Source organism: Ambystoma mexicanum, chromosome 12 (genome assembly GCF_040938575.1).
Source record: "Ambystoma mexicanum isolate Mex_15411 chromosome 12, UKY_AmexF1_1, whole genome shotgun sequence".
In the NCBI taxonomy this organism is placed as follows: Eukaryota; Metazoa; Chordata; class Amphibia; order Caudata; family Ambystomatidae; genus Ambystoma; species Ambystoma mexicanum.
In genome coordinates, this window is record NC_090936.1 from 1095409934 (window position 1) to 1095435388 (window position 25455).

General features: G+C 44.4%; 1 protein-coding gene across 7 annotated transcripts in view; it reads left to right on the top strand.

Annotated features, from left to right (window-relative positions):
- Positions 1-25455, top strand: part of TASOR2 (transcription activation suppressor family member 2) — a 1665218-nt gene that overhangs the window by 1084484 nt on the left and 555279 nt on the right. For all 7 annotated transcript variants that reach the window (XM_069629643.1, XM_069629647.1, XM_069629648.1 and 4 more), the window contains 3 exons: positions 18246-18317; positions 18722-18922; positions 19237-19317. In XM_069629643.1, coding sequence (XP_069485744.1) covers positions 18246-18317; positions 18722-18922; positions 19237-19317 — 354 coding nt within the window. The remainder of the gene's footprint in view (positions 1-18245; positions 18318-18721; positions 18923-19236; positions 19318-25455) is intronic.

Consider the following 25455-nt stretch of genomic DNA (forward strand, 5'->3'; position numbering starts at 1 on the left):
GGCTGGAAAGACGATTCCCTCCGGGATGGCAGTGAAACTCTAGGCCTGGAGGCCGTCTCCACTGGGGTCACTTCCGCGGGCTTCGCCAGGGACGCCATGACTCCATACTGCCTCGCTCACCCTTTGCTTTCTCCATCAGGATCGACCGGGGCTTCTCCCGAAGCTTACCTGGGTTCTCTGACTTCCTTTTCACCGAGCCGGAGCATTGGCTCGTGGTTGACGGCATCAGTGACATTGCGCCCAGCCTGGCAGCCAAGGAGCTCGAACCAACAGCACTCCCGGTACCCGTGGACTTGCAGTGCTTTGCCTTCTGTTGGGCCCCTGTCGCCGAAGCGCCCTCAAAGGTCTTTGAAGACCGCTCAGACGACTTCTTCTCACCTGCTGCTGGGCTCTTCACCTCCAGCCAGTTAGCGAGTCGTGTACGACGGTCCTTCATGGTTCGGGCGGACATGTCCTCCACGTGCGACTTGTCGGAGTGCAGTCAGGAGAGGCACCGGGAGTGTTCATCTTCCTTGAAGACGTTCTGCAGTCCACATCCTGAGCAGATCCAAAACAGCTTTGATCCAACGGGCGAGGAGTCTCCTTTGTCCTGGGTCATGTCCATGCGGGGTAGGCCTCAAAGACCTTCCGGAATCCTCCAAGAAGTGAAATTTGATGAAAAATCACCCTTGAGGGGCTTAGAAATTTCGGAAAATGGTCACCGTTAATCAGAAGAGGAATCTGTGGAGCTCAAATTGACCCTAAAAATTAGAGTAAAACTCTTTGAAAAAACGCAACATGCAGTAAAAGCTTGAGAGCTATAGCACGAGAAGACAGTTCAGAAACAAAACTGAAACTGATTTTTTCTTTTACCGAGGATTCCCAGCCTGATGACGGGGAATATTCATGAGCATGTGAATCCATGCCAGACCCATGCTGGAGAACAACAGTTACAGGTAAGTAACTTGTTCCTCATAAAATACACCAACCCCTGAGGCATCTGGGCGCATTTCTTACATATGAATCTGTTACATAGTTACATAGTGATAGTGAATAAACAAGTTAATACAGTAGGTTCAATTAGAGTGCAGATACATCTGTTACAAGGTTACATGCAAGATGGTGGATACAACAGGTTCAGTGAGAGTACAGTGCAGTGGTACAGGAAAATAAGCAAATAGACAGAGAAATTACTAGGGGTCTTGCGCGAAAGCCATATTTTTGCATTTTTCCTGAATATATGGTAGGACGGTTCTGCTCTTAAAGTTAAGGGTAGCATGTTCCACAATTAAGCTGCTAGTAAATGGAAGCTGCGGCCTTCTGTAATTTAAACCTAGGGATCTTAAAGCAGTGTGTCTGTGCAGATCTGGTAGGCGACCTGAAGTGTTGCGTGAGAAGTTGTTGGTCAGGTAATTAAGCGCTAGATTTGCAAGGCACTTATGTGTAAGTGACAGGGTTTTGAATGCAATCCTTTGACAGATATCCAGTTCAGGTTGCGTCTAAATTCAGAGAAGTGTTGGGATCTGGGGATATTCATTGCATATCTGATGGCGTTATTTTGAATTACTTCCATCTTTTTTTATGTTCCGTTGGTTGGCTCCCAGGTAGAGTGCATTACAGTAGTCTAATTTTGATAGAACTAGTGCTCTGGAAATGCAATTGGTTGTGTTTAGGAACGGTCTACAAGCAATGATTAATTTGCAGGTGTAAGCCGTGGAGGACGCTGTCGCATTAATTTGTCTTGATAGAGTTAGTGTGGAGTCGATGTAGATGCCTAATGTTTTTACTTCCTTAGAAACATTGATGATGTTACCTTCAATGTTGAAGGCGTTAAACTGTCTGTCTAGTTTTTTGAGTTTTGTTTGGGAACCTAAGAGGAGTAACTATGTCTTGTCATCATTAAGACACAGTCCGTGCCTGGCCATCCAAGCTTGTATGCTCAGATAGGTGTCATTAATTGCTTTAGAGTCGGTTGCCTATGTCACCGGTGATGGGGATGAATATTTGGGTGTCATCAGCATAATTAGTGTAGGTGACACCCAAATAGTCAAGGTCACCAAACAGAGGGTTGGTGAACACGTTATAGAAGGTTAGAGACACGCAGGAACCTTGGGGGACTTCGCAGGTGACTGGTGCTGGCTCAGCAGAGGCTGAGGGTGCAAAAACCCTCATTGTCTAGGAATGATTGGATCCATGCATTGGCTTTATCCGGGAAGTGTGTTGCTGAGGTTAGATGTAAGCATAGGACTTTGTGATTTACTAAGTCGAATCCGGTCGACAAGTCTAGTAATAGAAGGAGGGTGAGATTGCCTTTATCTTTTAGATTTTTAATTTGTGTCTTGAGGTCAATCAGAGCCGTTTCTGTACCATATCTGGGTCTAAGGCCTGATTGCCTGAGGCCAAGGAGGTTATTCATTTCAAGATGTTCTTGAATCTGCAGGTAATCTGCTCTGTCCAATATTTTCAAAAGAAATGGAACCCTAGTGATGGTTCATTAGTTGGTAGGGATGGGATACTTTTGTCTAGGTTTGGCTTTTTCAGTAGGGGAAGGACCCAAGCATCTTTTAGATTTTTAGGGGCTATGCTTGTTTCGAAAGAAGCATTGATTAGTGAGGTGATGAATGGAGCCTGTTCCTTAGCTGCCTCTTTGATGATGGGCGCCGGACAAATGTCACCCTGACATCTTGAGGGTTTTAGTTTTGCAATTATATCCTCAACCTCTTTGATAGAAAGAGGAAAGAAGTTAAATGGTTTGTAAGTATTCAGGTTTGGAGCTGATAGGGTGGGTTGAGTTATAGCAGGGAAGAGATTACGTTTTTTAGATGCTATTTTACCTCGTTACATTATTTTATCCAGTAGTGGTTTCTGAAATCTGAATGTTGGTGCACCACGAGATGTCTTTGATGCAGGTGTCCGGTGTCGCGACAGGAGTTTCCAACGTTCTATCTATATTGAAGAGTTTTTAAGTACTGGATTTGGCTTGAGCGATGCGGTCGTTGTTGTCTGGAAAATAGCCTCTTTGTAATTGAGGGCTGCTATTGAATGTTTGTCTTAGTTGAAGGCTCAGGGTAGACTCTTCCAGAGGGCTTCTGCATTTCTTTTGCTTTTACGTAATGACCTGAGGTGCGGAGTGAACCACGAATTTAGATGTGAGCGTGGTTTGGCTTTGCACAGTTTTAGAGGTGCTATTGTGTTAATGGCGTTGAGTAAGGTGTGGTTATAAAGGTCAACTAGGACAGTAGGTTCTGAGTGGTGGTTGTGGCATTGATGATCGGCTGTATCAGGGGTAGAATTTCTCAACTGTTACGATTATTCGTCGTGTATGTGGGTGGAGAGAGGTTCTTATGATCAAACTGATGACCTTCCTTTATGGTGAATGCTTACTTTTTGAGTCTTTCACAGGAACTCTGACTTTTGCTGCAACAGAACCCTATCTCACCCTGCCTACAGCTGGCACCTAGACCACTAGGGTCCCTCTTCTGCCTCTGACTGAACTCATGCAATAGATTAGGGAAGGACTGGATAAGTAAAGGATTCTGTCTTGAAAAGAATAAATAGTGTTTGAAAAGTACTTGCTTTTGAAAGAGTTAGTGGGTAACTGTAACTCTGAGAGTGGACAGTTAGACACATTCTTACTTACCTTGAATGTGTGTTCTGCCATTCTGAAAAGTATATTTAAGATTATTTTACTCACCTGTGAATTGGTTGTGCCTCTTCTCAAAAATAATGCTGTTGGCCTCCCTTAACTATTTCTTCCAGAATACTAGTGTATAAGTTCACTAACTGGGTCTTGCTTCCCCTGACCTACTGTATAGTCTGCCTTGGATTTTGCTTACCTAGAATAACATTGAGTCATTCTTAAAGTGTAACATTGGGTTTTGCTTTCCCTGGTCTGTTTTATACAGATGCTAAAACAGTCTTAGGTTTATACCCACCTTTTAAAAAGTATATGGGTTTTACTTAACTTGAGTTAGGTGTGTGCCATCCTAAAATAAATTAGAGTTCTCCAACATGGGGTCTGGCATGGATTCACATGCTCATGAATATTCCCCGAAAGCCAAGCAAGCTCAACCAGCACAGGCAAAGACTTCGTCAGCGACTCTGTCTACTGCTACCACGACACCTACTGGCGTTGATCCTACAAGGGTAGCTTCCATGGCTCAGAAAGTGTCCCTGCCCCCAAGGCGCAACACCACTGCAGTGACTTTGCGAAAGCCTGCAAGCATGCCAGAAGGAGTGAAACCGGCCCAGGCCCTGGCTTAAGACCCTCAGGGGGGCAAAAAGGGGGGTGGGCGAGGAGGCCCCGAAACAGCCCTCCCAGGCCGTTGCCCAACCCATGTAGGTCTCGTCCACGGACAACGAAGATCAAGATTTCTTATATACTTCCACAAAGATGTTGAAGAAGAGGACGATGACGGCACAGGGCCTAGTTTTCCTGTTCTGCCTTCTCAGCTGATGGACAATTCCTTGGATATCCTTTCGACTCTAGACACCTTGGTGTCAGAGGCCCAGATGAGGATGCCTCAGGTTCTGGTACCTGTGGTCCCCCAGGTCCCCAGTCAGCATTCAGCGAAGAAGAGGAAGCGTCATCAGAGGCCCCCATCTCAACCTCTTCCACCACATCGGGTCCCTTTTCCCCCAACAGAGGTACGGGAATGGATACAGCCACAGCAACGGATGATGACGAAAACATTGTCGTAGCGGACAGTGAATCACCACATTTGGATGCTCCACATAGGGTGTCCACACCGGATGAGGTGGGATTGTTCCACTCCATGATCGCCATGGCCTCCCAGCCATTCCAGCTGGTGCCCGAGGAAACCAAGAAGGAGGGCTTCTTGTAGCAAAGGTGCGAGGCCAAGAGGAAGACTATCATGGCAGTGCTTTTTCTGGACAATGTTTGTGAGGAGGGCCTGGCCCTCATGAAGAACCCTTGCACAGCTCCAGTCAAACTGGATAGGCTGGAGAAGAAATATAGGGTGCCGGATTCCATACCCAAGTGCCTGAGGTCTCAGCCATTGCCAGATTCGGTGATGTCGGCGGCCGCGAGGAAACGGTCAGCTAACCCGTCCTCTTTGTCTTCGGTCCCTCCAGACAGCGAAGGGGAAAGGGATGGACGCCATAGGAAAGAGGGTGATTTACACCGCAGCATCCACTATCAAAACTGCCAACGCACTGGCTATCCTGGCCAGGTATGATGGGGGAATTGTAAAAGCTGGGGCCGATCCTGGAGTTACTCCCCAACGATAAGAAGATGGTGGCCATCGCTCTCATCCAGGCAAGGGAAGTGGCGTCGGATCACGCTATCACAGTGGCATTGGACACCGTCGACACAGGATTCCTCCAAATGGGGAACAGTGTCTGCCTTCGTCAACCAGGTTCGCTGAAAGCCACGTATTTCCATCAGGAGGTGCTGGACATGCCCTTCGACGGAGAGTATCTGTTTGGGAAGGTCATCGACAAATCCCTCCAGGCCATCACGACTGACACGGCCCGCTCCCTAGGCACGCTCCAGCAGCACCACTCGTCTTCTTTTCGCTCCTCCATGGGAAAGTCGAGCAGGTCTTTAAAAGGGTTCTCCACGTCGTATCCACAGCCTTCCAGATACTCGATGCAAGAAGCCTACAGAGGACGTTCCCAGTTCTTCAATAGCGGAGGACAGATAATCACTACTACAGGAGTTCCTGGACGCCCACTGGATACAGGTGTCCGGAAGCTTCACGGACAAGATCTCTCTCAACAAGTTCCATCGGGCGATAGGATGGTGGATCATCCACTCCAACATCGCCTAAAGCACAGGATTTCAAAATCCCCCATACCAGGAGGTGATCACCACGGACGCCTCCCTGTAAGGTTGGGGAGCGCACACCGGATGTCTGCACACCAGAGGCCTGTGGCTGCCAGAGGAGAAGGATCTTCATATCAGCATCCTGGGGCTACAGCAGTGTTCTGGACCCTCATGTCATGAAAGGCCCGGTGGTGAGGATCTTCATGGACAACGGCACCATTTTTTACATCAAGGAGCAGGGGGGGGTCACTCGATCCCTGCCGCTCTCCAAAGAAGCCTAGGACTTGTGGCGCTGGGCCGTCGGACAGGGGAGGTTCCTCGTCCCTCTCCACCTGGCAGGTGTCAGTACACCATTGCGGACTCCCTCAGCAGGGAACTGCGCTCCTGCCACGAGTGGGAGCTTTGTCAAGATCAGGTGGACCGCCTATTCATCAAATGGGGCAGACCCCATATTGATCTGTTTGCGACGGCGGCATACAAGTGCCAGAGGTTTGCCAGCAGATTACACCAACCAAGGAGCCTGAAGGACGCATTCTCCTTCCCACAGGAAGGGCTGTTTCTGTAAGCATTCCTTCTGTTCTCTAACCTGCTACGAGTCATCAACACACTGAGACAGTGCCAATGCAAGATGATACGGCATGGCCGAGTCAGATTTGGTACCCGGACCTTCTCAGCCTGTCGGCGTCACCTCCGTCAAGCTGATATAGGAGGCGCAATCCCACACCACGACCCAGGATCGCTGAACCTGAGGGCTTGGTTCCTGCAACCCTTGAGTTTGGAGCATATGAGTTGCCTGCTGACTGCAGGGAGGTCCTCGCCAAGGCCAGGGCATCTTTGACCTTGAGTGCTACGGTCACAAGTGGAAGCGTTCAGCTACGTGGAGTCAGTCAGAGAAGATTACCCCTCTGAGGGTCACAGCCCCTCAGATCCTTCCATACTTGATATCCTTGGCCAAGGCAGGACTGGTGCATGCCTCCATCAAGTTACATCTAGTGGGTACCTCCCGCTACTCCAGGGCCCCAGGAAGATCTTCACTTTGGTCCCCCTGACTCGTCAAGGAATTTCTCAAAGGACTTCTCTGATCTTTCCGACCGGTGAAGGCTCCATGGCGTGGGAACTCAACGTAGTTCTGACGAGGCACATAGGGGCCCGCTTCGAGCTTATGCATCATGTCCCACTCAAGTTTCTCTCGTGAAAAACGGCTTTCCTCGTTGTCATCACCTCTGCCAGAAGGGTAGGTGAGATCCAGCCCCCATTCTGCAAGCAACTGTGCCTGTCTTTCCACGTATCGAGGGTGGTGCTGCGTACGCACCCCTCTTTCATGCCGAAGGGTCCGTCAGAATTCACCTCTTCGAGCCTTTAGTGTTATCTGTTTTTTTTCCCGAAACCTTTGTCGCCGGCTGAAAGGGCCTTGCACTCGCTGGACGTTGCTTGGGCCTTGAAGTTCTACGTGGCACGCACAAAGAGTTTTCGGAAGACTTCACAACTGTTTTTTAACTTGGTCCTGTGAGCCATGGGAAGGCCCCCAAGGTGGCTCTCCAGCGGCATCACGCACGGTCATCGGTTGGCGATAGCTGCAACAACAGCGTTCCTGTCTGGGGTGCCCCTGCTGGACATCTGCAGGGCTGCTACGTGGAGGTCCATGCGCACCATCACAAAGTTCTACTGCATTGACAGGGATTCCAGGGAGGAGTCCAGAGTTGTCCAGGCAGCGCTACGCAACATGTTCGCTTGAGGTGAGCCTGTTCCAGCTGTAAGAGTTAATTGATTCTATTGAGACTTTCGACCTCCTGTGGTTGTTTAATGTTGTACTGCTATGTGTTTGTTATTCATAAGCATGTGAACCCATGCCAGACCCCATGCTGGAGAAGGTTTAAGTTACTTACCTGTAACTTTTGTTCTCCAGCATGGGTCTGGAATGGATTCACATGCGAACCCTCCCTCTGACCCCTCTGCGCCTCTTCTTGGTCATACTGCCACTTTACGTGGTTACCAAATCTAAAGATGGCTGCCAGAGGAGGGGTTTAGGAAGAGGACTGTCATTGGATGGGGCAGTATGACCCAGAGGACAGTGATTGGTTTAGAGGAGAAATACAGTTTTTAAGTTCAAGTGAACCTGTGTTTTCTTTTAAGGAGGATTCCCAGCCTGACGATGGGGAATATTCATGAGCATGTGAACCCATGCCAGACCAGAATAGTTACAGGTAAGTAACTTAAACCTTATTGTTTACCTCAGTCTGTGTTCCACTGATCTGAAAAGCAACGGTAATAGTATATCGCAACATTAGGTTTTACCTACCTATAATAGCTGTATGTCATTCTTAAAATGTGTTCTGGAGGTGTAGCTGTCCTTGGTCTTCCTAGATGAGTGTAAAGAGTTCTTGCTCATCTTAGTCTGTGTTCCACTGATCTAAAAAGCAACAGTAATTGAACATCACACCAAAAGGTCTTACTCACCTGGTATAACTGTTATCATAAATGTAGTTATAGGTATATACTGTTCCTTGAATCTGTGTTCCCCTATTCCTAAATGTATCACACACAGCGTTGGTTTCCCATGTGATTTCCTAAGCATAGTGTCACTGCATAACTGATTGAGTCTACTACCCCCGAAAGTAATCAGAAAGTAACATTATAGTTTTACTCCCCATGAATAGGTGTGGTATATACTAAATGTTGCCACAAGGACAGTATCTCCTGTGTTACCCTATGGTCCTAAACGAAACCAAAAGGAGCATGGCCTAGGTATCATGAGCAGACTTCAGCACTAAGTTGGAGAGACCATTTGGGCGCGGAGCCCGTGAGTTTTTTAATTTAATTATAGTCTTAACTAGTGAGTCCTCAGAAATTTTAGCAGCCACTCACAATGCGGGTTATGGGCAGCAGGCTTGTTTACTTCTGTATTACTTGACCTTAGATATTCCTTACATACCTCTCCTCCTATGGGGTTCATGATGTTTTCATTACTTATTCCTTTTACTTGCACAATATCTGGCAAATACAGTCTCGAGTTTTGGGATTTCAGTGCGCCCAACATTTGCTGCCATTGGGTGTTATTGATACTCGGCTCCAGCACTTAAGCCAATTTCTGTATCTCGTTTTCTTGCGCTGTATCGGCCTCAGTGATTGAGATATATCAATCTTCAGGTGTTTGACGGATCTGATGGTCATCTGCGACGCTAAGCGCACTCTAAGAAAGACTGTCACAGGTTTTGCCAACCTGCATACAGTTTAATAAACACCCTTGAACTGTGATCACTTGAGTCTGTCTTTACTGTTGCCACCATGAGTTCCTTACACCACTCACCGGAGCAGCCACACGATTTCCCCTAACAGTCCCCTTGCATTCAGCCAATTCTTTTATCCAATTTTCAAATTGGTCAGCCGATAAAGCGTCAAGCCAGGCATGTCACACTGGAGTGCCTCCTCGACACCTTGTGCCACTTTGCAGTGATTGTCCGCGGACCAGAAAATAAGATTTCCTGTGTGGTTTCTGACCGAACCCCCATTGATTTTGCAACCGATTTGGTGCCCTTGTAAATCCAGTCTGAGAAACAGGGCAGCATGATCACTGTGTTTCTATGGAATCACCTTTAATTCATGGATCTGCTCCAGGGCCGCATTGCTACCGAAAAAATTACCTAGTCTGGCCTGGGAGCATCTGTCACCCCAGGTGAACTTTCCCGGCACATCACCTGTAGTCCTACCATTAACCAAGGACAAGTTCCACTCTTTTGGAAAACCAATCCAACTCCTTCCTTTTTAGTTTCCCTTCGACTGCAACATTTCACTTTGTCCAGTTACATTTCTATACTCGGTGAATTGCCTCTGGTAATCTGGCATACAACACTCATATTTCACTTGGGCTCCAGGCCCTGGGTACGAAGGATCCCCTTCAACCAAGCCAGCCCCTTTTCATTTTCTATCCTGGCCGATGTTACGGCCGAAGTTGGTATGGCTTTTCCGTGTTTAAAAACTTTAGAGCACACGTCACATTTCAAACAACTACTCTGGGCTTTCTTCAATATAATTCTTATCTAACATGTAGCCCAGACTTTCAAGCATGGACTTCTGTGCTTGTATTAATTAAACATTTTCAGATAGCGCACAGTGAATCCTTGATATTGTAGCACCTGCTTTCGTTAAGGGATCGAAAAAATCTAAGTCAGATGAATTCAGCACTTTTAAGTGCGGGATCCGGTGTAGTATGCAAATAAGTTGATTGATATTTTATTTCTATCGCTCTCATGCACAAGTTCACAACGATTTAGCCACTTCAGTGGTTTGGTCGGGCTGCTCAAGCCGATGGTTAGCTTTAAGGGATCCAAAGAGTGCACCCTCCGGGCCCCCCGTCCGGTTGGCCAGGGGTTTACCAACATTTTGATTCTGCAGGAGATCCCCAGGAGAGTGTGCCCCGACTGCTACGGTACCAGAAAGCTTACTTGCGGCGTTGTGCACCAACTCGCATGACATCTCCGTGTCGTCCAGCAATATCTCCTCTGTGTGCACCACTTTGTTAAGCAACCAACTAGTTAGAATTCCAGCATCCTTTTGTGAACATCGGGAACATCTAGTTTCCTGCCTTCTTGCTTTCTGCGTCTTTGGTCGAGGCTGCGAGGCAATAGTGGAGTTGAAAGGTGCTTCCCAACTCCGGGTGGGAGCCGGAGGCAAATGTGACAGGTTAGACCGGGTAATAGTTTTCTTTTGCACTAATTATATACGTTTCGCCAGTCTCTGTTGTTTTCTAGTTTGAAAGATTGTAGAGCCTTCCGCCAGATCATGTTCCTCTATCCCAATTTGCTGTTCACTAACACAGTTATTGAATTGGCATGGCCTTTCTGTGATCAGCTAAGGACTGAAAAATCGCACTTTGTAAATTCAGTTTTTGTAAGATCGTGCCACATAGCTTTAGCAGAATCCTCACTGCAAATTTGAGTGGGCCACTGCATTCAGTATTTGCTGTGTTGTTATGGCTATGTAGGTTAGCATTAGATATTTGCATCGCCGCACAGAAATATGATCCCTCAGACTATGGCGTGGACAAGAGTCTCGGTGACAAAGCTGTAGTTACAGGCAATACTGATGGTTCAACTGGATCCATGCTAGAGTACTCTCCTGCAGAGACTATAGGTTGGGATAGCGATGTGTAGGTGCCTGAACGGTCTCTAGTGCAGGTTGGGACAGCAAAAAGCCTGGCTGCAAGGATGCATGCAGCACAAGCAAGGAAGAATTGTCAATACTTCCAGACTCTGAGCGAGTTTCCTCATAAAGAGTAATAACCGTGGTGTCTTCTTGTATTGTCTCCGCTCAGGGTTGATCCCCTGTGCAGGGACCTGCTTTGCAGTGAAAGAAAGCGCAGATCTTGCTGTGGTTTGAGTTACTGTCCGGCCCCTCCTCCGCGCGTACTTTTCTCACGCCTGCATCGCCTTGTTTGGGCAAATTGTTGGCACTAGCCCTCGAGCGGGTTGTGCGGGTTATGTAAATGAGCAGTGCACTTTCGGGCTGCTTTGCTGATGGTATTACCAGGCATCCATGTTAGAGAACGGTCAGATTGTCCAGGAGGGAAGCAACAAAAAGCAGGAGCGAGCAGTGGTTGGGAGGGGGCAGGGAGGGGGTGGGGGCAGAAGACATATCAAGAGAAATGGATGCAGTACTTACAAGTCTGCTCACTTCTACACCGCCAACACCAGCAACGCTCATCTTGCTCTGTTAGGGTTCTTGAAGGGATAAGCACCGCCTCCACATAGAAACAGTAGATAGACTCAGGTTTGCCAACAGGATACAGCGGGCTGTTGAAATGTGCCTACCTGCTTATGTAGGACTGTAACTTTATTTTATTTCTGAAACAGAATATCCTGAGTTATTCTAACAGTGGTGTTTTACCTGATACCCTTGAATAGTATTTTTTTTAAATTTGTTTTTGGTTTATTTAAACCTTTACAAAAACATTTAATCAGAAGAAAATACAAATTTGAACAAGCTTAAAAAGATATTATATATGAGCTAAACATAATCCAAATCGAAACATAGGTTAAAATCCCATAGACCTAAATAGTCTTTTGAAAAAGCATCGGAAATATATCTAAAAATAGAAAGCAAACAATCTCAACTTAGGTCATTTGTCATAACACTCCTAAGAGCAAATCTTAGCATAGCAGTGAATGTTACTGTAGGAGGAATATTGGTTCAATATGCGATTGGAGCAATAGAAGCAAATCCCAGCTTTACACACCTTCATTATGGAATAAAATCAATGCATAAGCGTCAGAAACATAAGTATAAAAAGTAGCTTCAATCACTTCATACAGTATTCAAAAACGGATACATTAGGATAGGTCACAGAAGTTTTTCAGAAAAGCAGTAACCCTTATCATTAGTGCTATAGTTACCATTTCTCATTTGATACCACAATAATTCTCTATTTACACAAATTCTAAATGCACAACAAAACGACCAAAGTATAAAATACGTTAATAAAGCAAAGCCAGACAAGTAAGAAGAATATGCTGCAGAGTTTCCTCAGTTCTCTCATTTTTACAGAATCTGCACCAGCCCCACGTTCCAGTCATCGGATTCCAATTTTTGTAGTGCTGTTTAATTTTTTTCATTTGCATAAATGTATAGCCAGCAATATAGCCATTTTTCAAAATTGAGCAAACTTCTCTCCTCATTAATAACTTCCGATTTAGCACCTCTATATCGAAGCAATGTTCATGCCTACTCCTACTTTTACCAGTGGAATTGTTCCCCTGTACGGATTTAAATATAGTATCATTGACATATGTTGAAGTGTTCGTAGAGAGGTTAAAAATGCGTTCTTCCATAGACCTTTCCTCAAAATCCTGTATAAGCACTGACGTAAATTTCCTTGTTTTAGCGAAAGTCCATCTCATTCTATTGCCTCTAGTATCCACCAACAAGCCCTCAGTATAGTAAGATGTTTCTTCAGTTAAACATATGTTAATTAGGTCAATATGTAACAAGTTGTGATCACTAGTAGGCATCTTAATCACAGTAAGTTTTGAAGTATGACACACAAATATAGTCCAAAATAGAGCTGCTGCCTCTAGCATTCCATGTATGGCAGTTGTTGGCAATCTTTACCAATCCCATAATTTCTATAAAATTGGACCATATAGCTCCCCGTAATTTAGAGTTACCCGCCCCAGCCTTAGCCTTGTTGTTTAAATTAATATCAGACATTAGAGCATCAGCCTCAATCGGATCAATATTGCAGTCAGCATTCAAATCACCTGTTATATTCTTAGTCAAGTTGTTCATTTCTTTAGCTATCTGCATATCTGTATATTTCAACGGGTTCCAATATACATTTATAATACAAAGTTGCATATTTATAACACTAGTTTTGATCTCATAGGTCACAGACAATAACGAGTTCAGGCTTGACCATTCGCTGATTTTAAACGCCTGAAGGGTATGTTTACACGCAATTAGGAGTCCCCCCCCTCCCCATTGGTCGACCTTTGGCACCCCTAGTAGCAAATAATTGTGTTATTTTGTATTTGTATTTTGTATTTATTTGGTTTATAAAGCGCTTTACGCCAAAGCGCTTCACATTATAACAACACTTTTAAAACCCTCCCACAATAATCTGCATGTGGCCCAGGTTTCCTGCAGTAGTATCAGGTCATAAAATTGTAACGCATCTGTCACTTCGATATTTTGAGTCAGGTGCAGATGACCTCTCGAATTCCAACTTGCCAAAGCAATTTTACCAACCTTGCTAGAGGGGTTTTCCCAGTTCCTTCAGGGAACTAATAGATTCCCTGAGGGAGAGTGCAAGCCATCTCCATTCTTGCTTATCAGCATTGTCAGTTGTTGAGTTGTTTGATTCCACCCTCTAGCCCCCCATATCTCTATCATCACATACATTCATGGATGAACCCTTCTCATTACTCGTTTGTGTAGGCAGCTCATAATGAAAAAGGTCACACCCTCTACGCTGAAGTGATTCGACCTCCTTTAGCAACAAGCTTCTTACCAAAGGCGACGGAATCACCAGGCGCACATAGTTGAACCTCTGTTCATGAATGAAGTCCACCAAAACAATGTCTGCAGATGATATTAGCGCCAATTCAGGGATAGCAGAAAATAGTGAGAGAATATATGGACGATTTAAGAAGATTGGATTTCCTTCCCAAAACAATGTTGTCATTATGAGGCTAGGTAAATTGATCAATGCAGGTTTTCTCAAGTTGTATGCATTATTAACCTTTCCTGCATATTCCAGTGTTTTTTTAGCAGTCATATTGAAGCCTGTAGCATCATGCTGGTTATTATAGGGAAGTTGCCACCCATTGTCTTTGAGGGAGAGTTTGTCCTCTAGAATTTTCTTAACAATTGTTGCTATTTCATCCTCCTTAGTGATGGTATTGGTAGTTATATTTGTAGTAGTTTTGTCAAGTATAGGCAACTCCTTATTATTTAAAATAGGTGATTCGGTCCCATCAGAGACCATAGGAAAGCATCCCGTATTTATTGCGATTTTTATCCGACATATGTACCTCCTTATTACTTAGAATGAGAGGTTCAGTCATTGGGGGTACCATAGAAAATTATCTGGCATAGGACGGGGCAATGTCTGTGATGGCATCTTTATTATGCCAATCTCTATGTCCCAATCCAGTATTAACCGTGCTCACCGCAGGTCTATTACTTACACTCAAATCTTGATTAGTGGGTAAAGATTCACTACAAATCTTATCTTTTATGTTATTTGTCATACCAGTATGTTCAGTTAGACCTTTATCGCCATTTGCAAGCACAGTATTTGGATAAAGGGAACTCAGTGTTCCCAACGAATTTGTCTTGAATATTTCAATAATATCAACTAACCCAGTTTTTAGGGTTGATAATTGAGAGGCCATATCATAAGACTCTTTTCTTTTTCATCATATCTGAAATAGAGTCAGCAGCCTCACAATATTCATCTGCAGAAGACTCAATAATTGGCCTGGGTTTTTTAGGGGCTTTTTTCTTTGCACCCCCCTCTATAATAGAAGGTTGCACATCTAAGCAGTCCATGTCATCTCTAGCCTCCAGAATAGAGTTTTTAAATGTCAGGTCTCTAAGAAATTTACGAGAGGAATTGGCCATATTATTTCCTCTATTCAATTTTAATTGTCGTGATCTTTTTTTATTTCTTTTTTGTTATTTAGGATGTTGGTCATTTTGGGCATAGTTACCTATTCTCCTACAGTTGAAGGAACCTTAGGGTTACCAACATTTTCTAAGGTATCCTTCTTAACAGCTTCATCCGTATCATTAGCCTTCTTAGTAGACTGAGAATCCAATATAGTAATTATATCTCAGTGTACTGGGGTTTGGCAACAGGTTGAGTAGCTAACGGGTCAAGATTCATTGAACCTATCTTACCTTCCAAGAGTGTTTTTAGAGCAGTGAGGGATTTAACAGCAAAACATTCACTCTCAAAGGAATCTGTTCAACTGAGTTATTGATTTGAACCAGTAGTTACGTCTGTTGCCTTAGTTCAAACAGCATTAGTCTATTAAAAATGCCCATCATTGTGCAAATGTCAGTATTTTTCGTAGCATCCCCACCCTCATTAGAAGGTAAGTCATGGTTAGTCGATAGACCCATAAGTTCAAGGTCAGCAGTATGAAAAACACAGAGTATCACAAAAAGAATCGTTTAAATTGTGAATATTGTTCATCTTAGCGGCTTGTTCCCCCCACTGTTGTTTTAACAATCGACGCTTAGCAAAGCAGATGAGCGAATAGAGGGTAGCACAAATCAATAAAAATCGCATCGAAAGTTAAGTGCTTACTTACAGATGACAAATCAAAAAGGAGCGCTCCTAAATTCGTTATAAGTTTAAGAAAGCTTAAAGTGACTCTGCACCTCGCACCCAAACAGCCAAGCCACTTGTACCACTTGGTGCGCGCGCAGGTGCACTAGTGGAGGCTGTTTTGAAGGCTGCCGGGATCAGATGGGGCGGGGCAGAAACTCACAAGGTAGCAAGGGAACTAGGAGAAAGAAAAGGAAAAAAAAAAAGAGAAACAAGTTGAGCGTGAGGCTGTAGTCACAGTACAAAGTCACAGTACAAAAGACCGAAGTCCACTGTATCACGAATAAGTATATTTACTTGGAGTCCTTCAGCAGCAGCTTGTCCACGTTTCTGCTATAGAGGCAGAATGCACGGCTTCCTCTTGCCGGCGGCTCACACGATGAAAACAAAAATGCAGAAGCCCCAGCCAAACAGCGAAGCCATTTGTTCCACTTGGTGTGCCTTGAACTGTATTCATTCAGGAAGTCTTTTTACACTGTGATATGCTCATGTGAATTATTGCTTGGTTTACTACTGTGTTTGCTGTTTTTGAAGGTACTTTCCTTTTCTGAAGATTTATCTTTGCCATGTGTATATGTAGAATAAACCATTATGCTGCTCAACCGTCTGCGTGATAACCTGGGTATCACCAATCAGGCCTTGGCTTGGCTGACCTCTTGCCTCTCTGATCGACCCTCCCAGGTCCAACTTGGATCCTTACTCTCATCTATCTCTATCTATACCTGTGGTGTTCCCCAGGGGTCTAACCTCTCTCCCAATACCTGGCACTTCTTGCCCACTGCATTGCTGCTCTCTGCCCCGGCTTTCAGTGCTATGCAGATGACACTCAACTCATTTTCAGGCTCCCTTCCGCCACTTCTTCTCAATCTTTCATCTCCGACTGCCTGCTATCCACGAGTGGTGTGCCGCCAATGATCTCTGCCTTAATGCCAGAAAGACTGAGATTCTCCTCATCAGCACACCCGCTCCCTCCTTTCCTGTTGCTCTCTGGCCGGCTTCTCTTGGCCCTCTTCCTGCTTCTACCTGTGAGGCTAAAAACTTTGGGGTCACCTTCGTCTCCGCACTCTCCTTCTCTCCTCATATTTCTGATGTCTCTAAGAAGTCACACTACCAGCTGCACCTCCTCAGAGGCATACTTCCTTTCCTCTCCTGCCCCCAAAAGCTCACTATCTCCAGAGCTCTGGTTCTATCTTGGCTGGACTACTGCAACAGCCTCTTTCCAAATCTGGCTGCTTCTACTCTCTGCCCTCTGCAACTCATCCAGAACAGGACTGTAAGACTTGTCCTTGGCCACAAGCCCAGGGATCGTATCTCTCCAGGACTGAAATCTCTGCAATCGCTCCCAGTGGCTTTGAGGATTAAGTTCAAAACCCTCTGCATTGTCCACAAGGCCTTCTGCAGTCGGTGGCCGCAATACCTTCAACTCTCTTCCTAAATATCTTCCTTCTCGAGCTCTTTGCTCATCCACCTCCAACTCCCTCAGGGTCAGCCGATTCTCCAAGCAACAAGTTGGTGGTAAATCTCTTTCCTCTGCAGGGGTTTCCGTCTGGAGCGGCCTCCCTGCCTCTCTGAAACTTGAGGAGAATCAGCTCCGGTTCCAAAAGCACTTTAAGACCTTCCTCTTTGCTTCTGCTTTCTCTCCTCTGCTCCCTTGCTGATATCCTGGCTGAAACTGAGCTGGTTTACCGGGCTACCCTCCGATCTCGCGCTCCGGTCCCCTCCCCACCAGTTGCACACCTGCACTGCCCCTCTGGCAACCCTAGACTCAGGGACTGTTTCTGTATCCCTAGAGCCCCCTACCAGCACTTGACACCTGATGCCTGCCCTTACCCTTGCAAACAGCTGGCCGCACTTTTATTTATGTCTTATTTTCTTTTTTTCTTTTTACAGTTATCTTATGTACTGCACTGCCCTCTCCCCCCGCACTTCTCCCCTACCCCCTCCCCTGCACGATCTCAATGTCACCTGTCCTAGAAAGATCGCTGTCTCAGTCTTCCCTCTGTTTCCCCCTCCCTTGCTTTGTCGCGCCTTGAAACACTTGTGTATAGGTGCGTTATAAAGGCCATATCATATATAACTCTAGAGTGTAAGTGTTTATTTGGCCCATATGTATGTTACAAGTGCTTTATACCTTCCTACAGTGCTCTCCCTACTAAAACAGCCCTTGCTGCTCTACCACCTACTAGTACTTTGAGTGGTACAGGCCTATACTAAGAGTTTGTGTTCTGTATTGCCCAATGGATAGTCTTCCAACGTCTTACCACAGATAGACTTTAGAAAAACTGTCCTATCGTGTGTGCGTGTGAGAGATCTATCAGTATCGTAGATTTTGACCGACAACCAGAAGTATATCACAATCACGCAGTGACCTAAATTTAAAAGGAGCTTTTTGAGGGTGTTGGGGAGGAGTGGATAAACTATTTTTAAAAAGTGCTGTTGGTGGGGGTGGGGGGAGGCGTTCCTGCTTATAAGTTGGAAAAAACAAAAAAGATGTCTGATGCATTGCAATATGGACTTATTGTGTCTGGAAACATGTTGGTGATCATTAAGTGCCCAACCTGAAAGGAGTCCAATCTGCAAAGCTAATGTTTCATCCAAGTCCAACACATTGAAAGCATCAATGCTAACCATCAACATTTCTAATTTAAGGTTGACGAAAATCCAATTGAAGGACTTACGGAGCCTGAATCTGTTGTGGAAATCTGCAGTAGTGTTTCACAGGTATCATTCACATTTTTGTATCTGTTCTTTAACTGTAGTTTCTTCAGAGTGCAGCAGTAAATTAAAATGTCACCATTTACATATCAAATGTTAGGGAGTATTAAAGTGAACGTAAGGAAGCAATGTGGCATTATGTGTTTACAATATTTTGTAAAGATTATTCTGCAATTTCTGTACCAAGGAAAAAGTGGTAGGCAATGATTTTTACCTTTGAATTATTTTGAGTACTATTATACACTGTGATGTTTAACATTCTATATAAATGGCTTGGATACATTGGTTTTATGAAAGAAAATCTAAACTGGAGATTTGTTTAGCCATTATTTCTGTTTGAAGATTCCAATGAAGAACAAGTATATGTGATCAACTGTGTTTAGCAGTATTCCCTCCCTTTATAATTCCAGGTCAATGAGCATGAAACAGAAAGGGAAGAAGTGAGAGAACCTGCAACAGTTGTGGAAGTGTGCAGTAGTGCACCAAAAGTACTGTGTCCTATTCTGGTCTCCTCCTTTCCTGAAATGCAATGTCGAGTTTTGAAGAAGTACATCATCGCAAAAAAAAGAGGAGGGCAGCTGACTGAGTGGAGCACACAATTGTATAACATGGTAAAGTCTAGCAGGGCAAAAGACACGTAGAAACATTGGGATAGTGGGTCTGCACAATATTGTGAAACATGATTTTTCACAGCTTGGTTTGCCAATTAAAGATGTGGAATTCTGCACTATTTTGCTTGATATTTTCTATAACATAATGTTATCTTTAATTGTTAAAGCACATCAAATTGCTTTTTTTAAAAGAATAATTCCAAGCCATGCTAATAAGTGTTTTGATTTTTGGAATCCTCGTAATATTTTATTGCATATGCAGACACAGCAGTTCACTGAAACAGACGTTCAGTTTTACACACTTGTAATTTCAGGTTGATGCGACTCAAGTTGTAAGACCAGAATTGAGGCGACCTCCAACTGTGGTGGACTTGAGTAGTAGTAATATACCCCAGGTACAGTCACACATTTTGCTCTCCTCTGTGCCTAAAATATATTTGTTTTCTATATTGTTTTTTTTAAAACACCAAATTGTACCACTGATGTACAAGCGCAAACATGACTTAAATATCTTGGAGGGTGAGGAGGCCAGCTCGGAAGCATCTGCATTTGCTGATGTTTGCTTTTGTGTATCACAGGTACTATGTACCATTGGTAAATGTCTTCAGTGACTTTAAAAGAACATTGCTGGAACAAAAGATGTACAGTTAAAAGCGGCTGTTTATTGTTTTGTCTTTAGTTTTGTGTTCTCTTCATTGGACACTAAATATTGAAAATATTGACAGTGGAATTTCCTGAAACATTTTTGACCAAATTTGGAATTGTAGTTTCCTTGCTGCGCAGTAACGTGTCCCACCTTTCATCCAGACTACTGGGATGTCCGTACCCACATTACGGGGGAAGTAGCATTTTTCGGCAGGCATCTTAAATATATATCGAAAGAGAAAAGGATAAAACTCTAATCCGTAACTCACAGGGATTCCCCGGACATTGCTGCTTGTTCCATTGACCTCTTTTCCCTTGTAGGAGGTGTGAGACAAGCATGGTAATAAGAGAGATAGAGATTCAATTGGCATAGTTTCAAAACCTTTATTTACTATAATGCTGGGGTTGGTATAATACCGAACTGCCCCCAACTCTAAAGGGACAATTCCCTCAACTAATGTTTCTAAGGCCGTCAATGTCTGAAAGTCCAAAATCAAAATCTGTCTGTTTAATCCTATCTCAGTCTCTGATCAAATGTGATAGGAAGTCTCTTTAAAGAAAAAATAGTGATTCAAAAAGAAATGTATAACGAGGCTGGTTTCAGGTGGACTTCTCACCGGGTGTAGCTTGGTCAGTATCAAAGTTCATCGCAATCAAAAAGAGGTTGTTCGTTATCTCTTCTCCACAAAGTTCCTGCACTCTATTCAAACAACTCCCAATGTCTTCCTGGGGATTCCCTTCCCCAAGCTTCAATCCTTCCAAATTTCAGGCAAAACAAAAATATAACACAGTTTCTCTCAGGCTTCTCAGGGTTCTCTTCCCCAAGCTAATCCCTCTTTGTTTCACCAAATAAGTATTCACCTTTGTTAGGCCTCTTAGGGTTCCCTTCCCCAAGCTCTGGCCCCTTCAGTTTCAAACACAAAGTTCAACTTGTCAAGATGTGCCTTTTCCTTATTTACAGTTCCTTTCACACACAACCTTCTCATGGAATAACATCAGAGACTTTTGAAAATGCTAGGTTCTTTGCTCCTCCTAAGCACAATCACTCTGATCTTTGGCCTCTCTCTGTATTTCCTGTACTTGTTTTTTCTTCTATCATTTCATCTTTCCGGTGCTTCCTGCACCCCTTTGTTATCTTCCACACTTGCACCTTCTTTGTCTTTCTCTTCTCTCACCTTGTCGCACCCCGGCGCCTTCCTTTGGTTCACTTTCTCTTCACTGTGCCTCTTGCACATTTACTTCTTTATTTTTGTGCACCCTTGCATCTGTCCTTTTCCTTATAGTGCTTCTTGCACACTTATTTCGCTCTTTGGTGCTCACTTGCACCTTTCCTTTACTTTTGAGTCACTTGAACCCTTCTTATTTACGTTCAAGCCTTTTCCTTCCTTTCCACCCTTGGTGCCTTTCTCTCGCTTTCCATTCACTTTCTCTCTTGCTTTCCGCTTCGTGCTGATTTAAAAAATCTGTCTTTCTCCCTTCCCAATCCAGCAAGCCGCACGCTCCAGAGTTTATCTCGCTTACAGGCTTGAAAACTCACCTGGTAGCATTACGCTGGTGAGCGGTCTCTGCTGGCACATGGAATCGAGGTCAGGGTCTCACCACCTGCCCTTCAGACCTCCTTAGGACCAGCACACATCCCAAGGGAAACAAGCACTTTTCCAAACACTGCCAGCCGGACACAGGCTGCTTCACTCCGTCTCCCTGGAAACACGGCTTCCTAGCCACGCTTCAGCCCCTCACAAACACCAGGCTAGCGTCTTGGCACGCTGCTCATGTTTGGATCTTCCAGGCATCTCTCCCAGCCACTCCCTGCTCCTTGGCTCAGATCAGGATTCACAGCTCGCTCACTGGATTATGTAAAACCACACCTTTTTATACTTAAAACAGGAGTCAAGTGAAGTCAGGTGTGAGTAGTCTGTGTTAAATGCCTGATCCTGCCTGACTATTAATGGGACACCTAATGGTAGTAGGTGGCAGTCTTCCTTTTGTTTTCTAAAGTGTTTTGTGCAGGTAATCCTCACTACTCTTGGTTGCTCTTCTTCTTCCCAGTATTTGTCAAATCAGGAGGGGAGATGGAATGGGATTGAAAATATCTCATGAAGGCTGAGGAAGGGGTTTCTGATGGAAAATGGGGAGAGTGGGAATACCATGTCTCGCCCTTGGGTATTGTCCTCCCAATCACTCGTGACCCTCCACTCAGGTGATACTCCCTCGCTTGTCCACACCCAGGGTCGGGATCCAAAAGCGATAGCCCTTCCCTAGCCACTTGAATGGAAGATCCCAGGGGAGTAGGTGGGAGAACAGTCAGGTTTCTCAGAGATGGCATCCAGTACTTCACTAGCGAGTTACATTTTTTATTGTGTCTCTGGAAGTCCCCAAGTCCGCAAGACTCCTTGGTCAGGGTACTTCAAATGTATATTAGTCTTTTTCTCTGAGCAGGCTACTATGCTTGACTCCTTGTGAAACTTGCTGGCTGGTGGCAACTATTTCTAGAATGTGGCCGATTGACACATTTTTGGAGGCCATCTTGGTTGTAGTGAACAGGGAACTGTGAGAGGTTAGCCAAAACACAATCGGGGAGAATGTGGAAACCAGTCAAGGTTATTCTCAGGAGAATGCGAGTGGGATCAGGGGCCCTCGATGAGTGCAAAAAATATAATACACAATTCCATTTAGGCAGGTATGCTTCTCACCAGAATGAGTCTTTGCAGGTAAGTTATAATTTGTTAGTGAGGGATGGGACGAATTGTGGGATTCAGTCACTTCTCCCCAGGGCAGAGCCTTTCCTTGTGAGGGTAGGGAGGTGAGCCCGCTACACAATACTCTCTGTAGGGGTACAGGAAAGCGGGACCTCACCAGGAGAGACTTCCCCACTGGTGACAAGCACTCCCGTTCCGAGGAGGAACTCCCTGCTCAAATACCTCCGCAGCCAAAGGTAATAAAACTTGCTGAAAGAACACAGGACACATCACTGTATATTTGCTACGGTGAAACTTCACCTGAGGAAAATACCTCTTTGGAATTGTGACAAAGAAAACCAATGGAATAAATCGTTAATGTCAGTCCGTTAGGTATGTTTTTCTAATGTCCAATTGGAATGGAACTCTGTACGACTTATCCATTGGTTTTAGGGCCCCAACTTCTAATATAGGCCTGCACTACCAGAGGTTGGTAGAGTGGCAGAGCAGCCAGGCCTATTTTAGGAGGAATGTGAGCTATAAATCAGTAAACAGAAATCAGAACATACAAAGAACATTTACACACTTAGTTATATCAAAATGATATTTTTATTTTATGAATACACAAGACAAGTAATAACCAAAGAGATATTGTTTCCACTAATAACATCAAACGCACATTAGAATCATAAGGTGAAATAAAGCCGGTGAGTAAATGATCATGTACTTTTCTATCCACACACGGAGTGACTTCAGTCAGGTTAGTCAAAAAGAACTTATTTTTTATCAACTATGCATTCTTCAGTTAAACGTAAATTCAGAATGTAAAGAGGCAACATTAACAGTTAAGCAACTCTGTGACTATTCTTTGAATGGTTGAGGCAGTCTTTTCCCTAACTAGAAAGGAGTTCTTCAGTTCTGGTTTTAGAGGGAAACAAGCAATGCCAAAGCCGGTAGGACAGTTCTGATGCAAATCTTCTTATTACGGGTATGTATAGCAAGCTCGGTGTTCTTTCAAAAGCCACAGGAGCTTTGGAGAAGCCTACCTGTGGGGGCACAAGCTGTTAGACCTGGGTAACTGAAGTTGGGTGAACACCCACACAGCGAAAATAGTACTCCAAAAACAAAGTAGTGACACAAATGGCTCAAGGTAACTTACCCCGAGACCCACAGTACCTTGAGAGTGAAGAAACTAATGCAGCTTAACGCCTTCTGGGCTGCAAACCCAGTATCCTAGTCCTTGGTTGTGGTGACGAAAGGGGGAATGCTGGATGGGCTCCTGCATCAATAGTCAAGAGTGGAGGTCACCCAAGTTAGGATTTCCACCTGCAATGTTCCCTCAACCCACAAATAATCAATTCTGAGTGGATAAACAGAAGCAGCAGGTAATCAGTAATAAGAAACAGGAAACCGAACCCAAATCTGATCTTCCCTCCCCAAATAAGAGAGAAAAACAGATTTTAAACCCCTTGCAATGTTATGAAATGACACTCGGAAATGGACAAATAAATAATGAATGTATGTTAAAAACCTTGAAGCAAATACAATTCCTCACTAAAGCATTTTTTATAGACATAGTGCCAAAACATGGCTTTTGGCCAAAACTAACTAAAATGCCTACCCATTTACACACAATTGTATATACTGCCTTACAAACCTGCCCAACCACAAACCTTTGTAAATTTGCTGCAATGTATATACTATTTGTAAATGTCTACAATATCATTATTATCTGTAACAATTTTGATTGACCTGTTTTTGATATGTTGGCTACTATGTAACTGGCCAAGCGCCTGGATGCCCAAGGGCCAGGCGGCCCTATACAAATAATAAACTACTCTATACAAATAATAAACTAAAGCAACAATGCAAAGACACTAACAATCACAAAGAATGGATTACCAAAAGCATACAGTTCGAAAACGAGTGGAAAGTTTAAAACCAATTGCAGCTAAATGACACGTGTAAAAGTTGCATTTTCTTAATTCCCGTTTTAAATTACCCAAACGGTTTTTAATAAAAACGGGTGAAATACACTGATTTGGAGTGCAGGGATAAAGGTATATCACAGGAACAATATGGAGGTTAAAGTAAGTCTCTAGCTGGTAAATTGTAGGAGTTATACAAGATATAAAAAGGTGCGCTTTGAGTAAAATAAAGCTGTGAAATAGGAAAAGAAATCAGTTGTGACGAGAACAGTTTTACTTTAAACTAGAGTATTCAGGCTAGACTACCAAAGATGGACACAGTAAGATCCAAGGTTGATTTGCAAGTTCAACCCTATCACCCCAGCGCCCAACCCTGGTGGAAACCAGTCGGATCACTCAAAATATGACTAATGGCATAGGATTACACAAGACAAAATTTAGAAGAGAGATGGCGCTAGCACTAGAAATCCAGGGCAGGGTTGCACAGATAATTCTAACAGTTTTACAAGTTATAATGATAGGATGGCTAAGAGATTGGGGTAAGGACAAAGGCAAGACGAGGTATACTATGGGTTGGCGATTTATACTCTGTCCACTTTTAGTTTTGGGATTTTTGGACTGTCAACGGTTCTGGTCACTGCACGGCAGCGCGCCTGGCAAACAGCTGGGCCATTCTGGTCACTGGATGGCACTTCTGGACTGGCAATTTTGGTCACTGGATACTAAAGGTCAGCTGGATGGCAGGATTGCAGCGGGCATGCAGTTAGTGGACAGCAATCTAGGCTGCTTCAGGATGCCAAAGGTACCACATCTCTCCCCTTTTTCATGGGAGATTAGTGGGTTTTCAGAATTGAGGCCTTGCTTGGGAATAGGAGCAGCACTGCTTGGGTTTTGCAGTGGGCCCTGGAGTAGGGTCAGCAATGCTTTGGACTTGTAGTTGGGGGTCTGGAATCTGGATGATGAATGGAACAGGAACGCAGTGCAGGAACTTCAGGAAGAGTGTGTGTCTCTGGAGTCTTGTCAGGAACTCTTTATATAGAGCATGGTGACATCATAGACTATATGGCTGGGCCGGCTTAGGTAAGCCCGCCTCTAAACAACTGGATTGGACAATCAATGTTGGTTGCCTCTGCTGGGATGTGACTCAGTTCGGGAGGTTGCATTTTATGATGTAAAAAGACTTCCACACACCTTTTTGCCAAAAATCTCTCATACCCGAATTTACACATTTGTACCGTTTTATTTTCTATAGAGCACAGCCGTCCAATCCTGCAATCTGTAA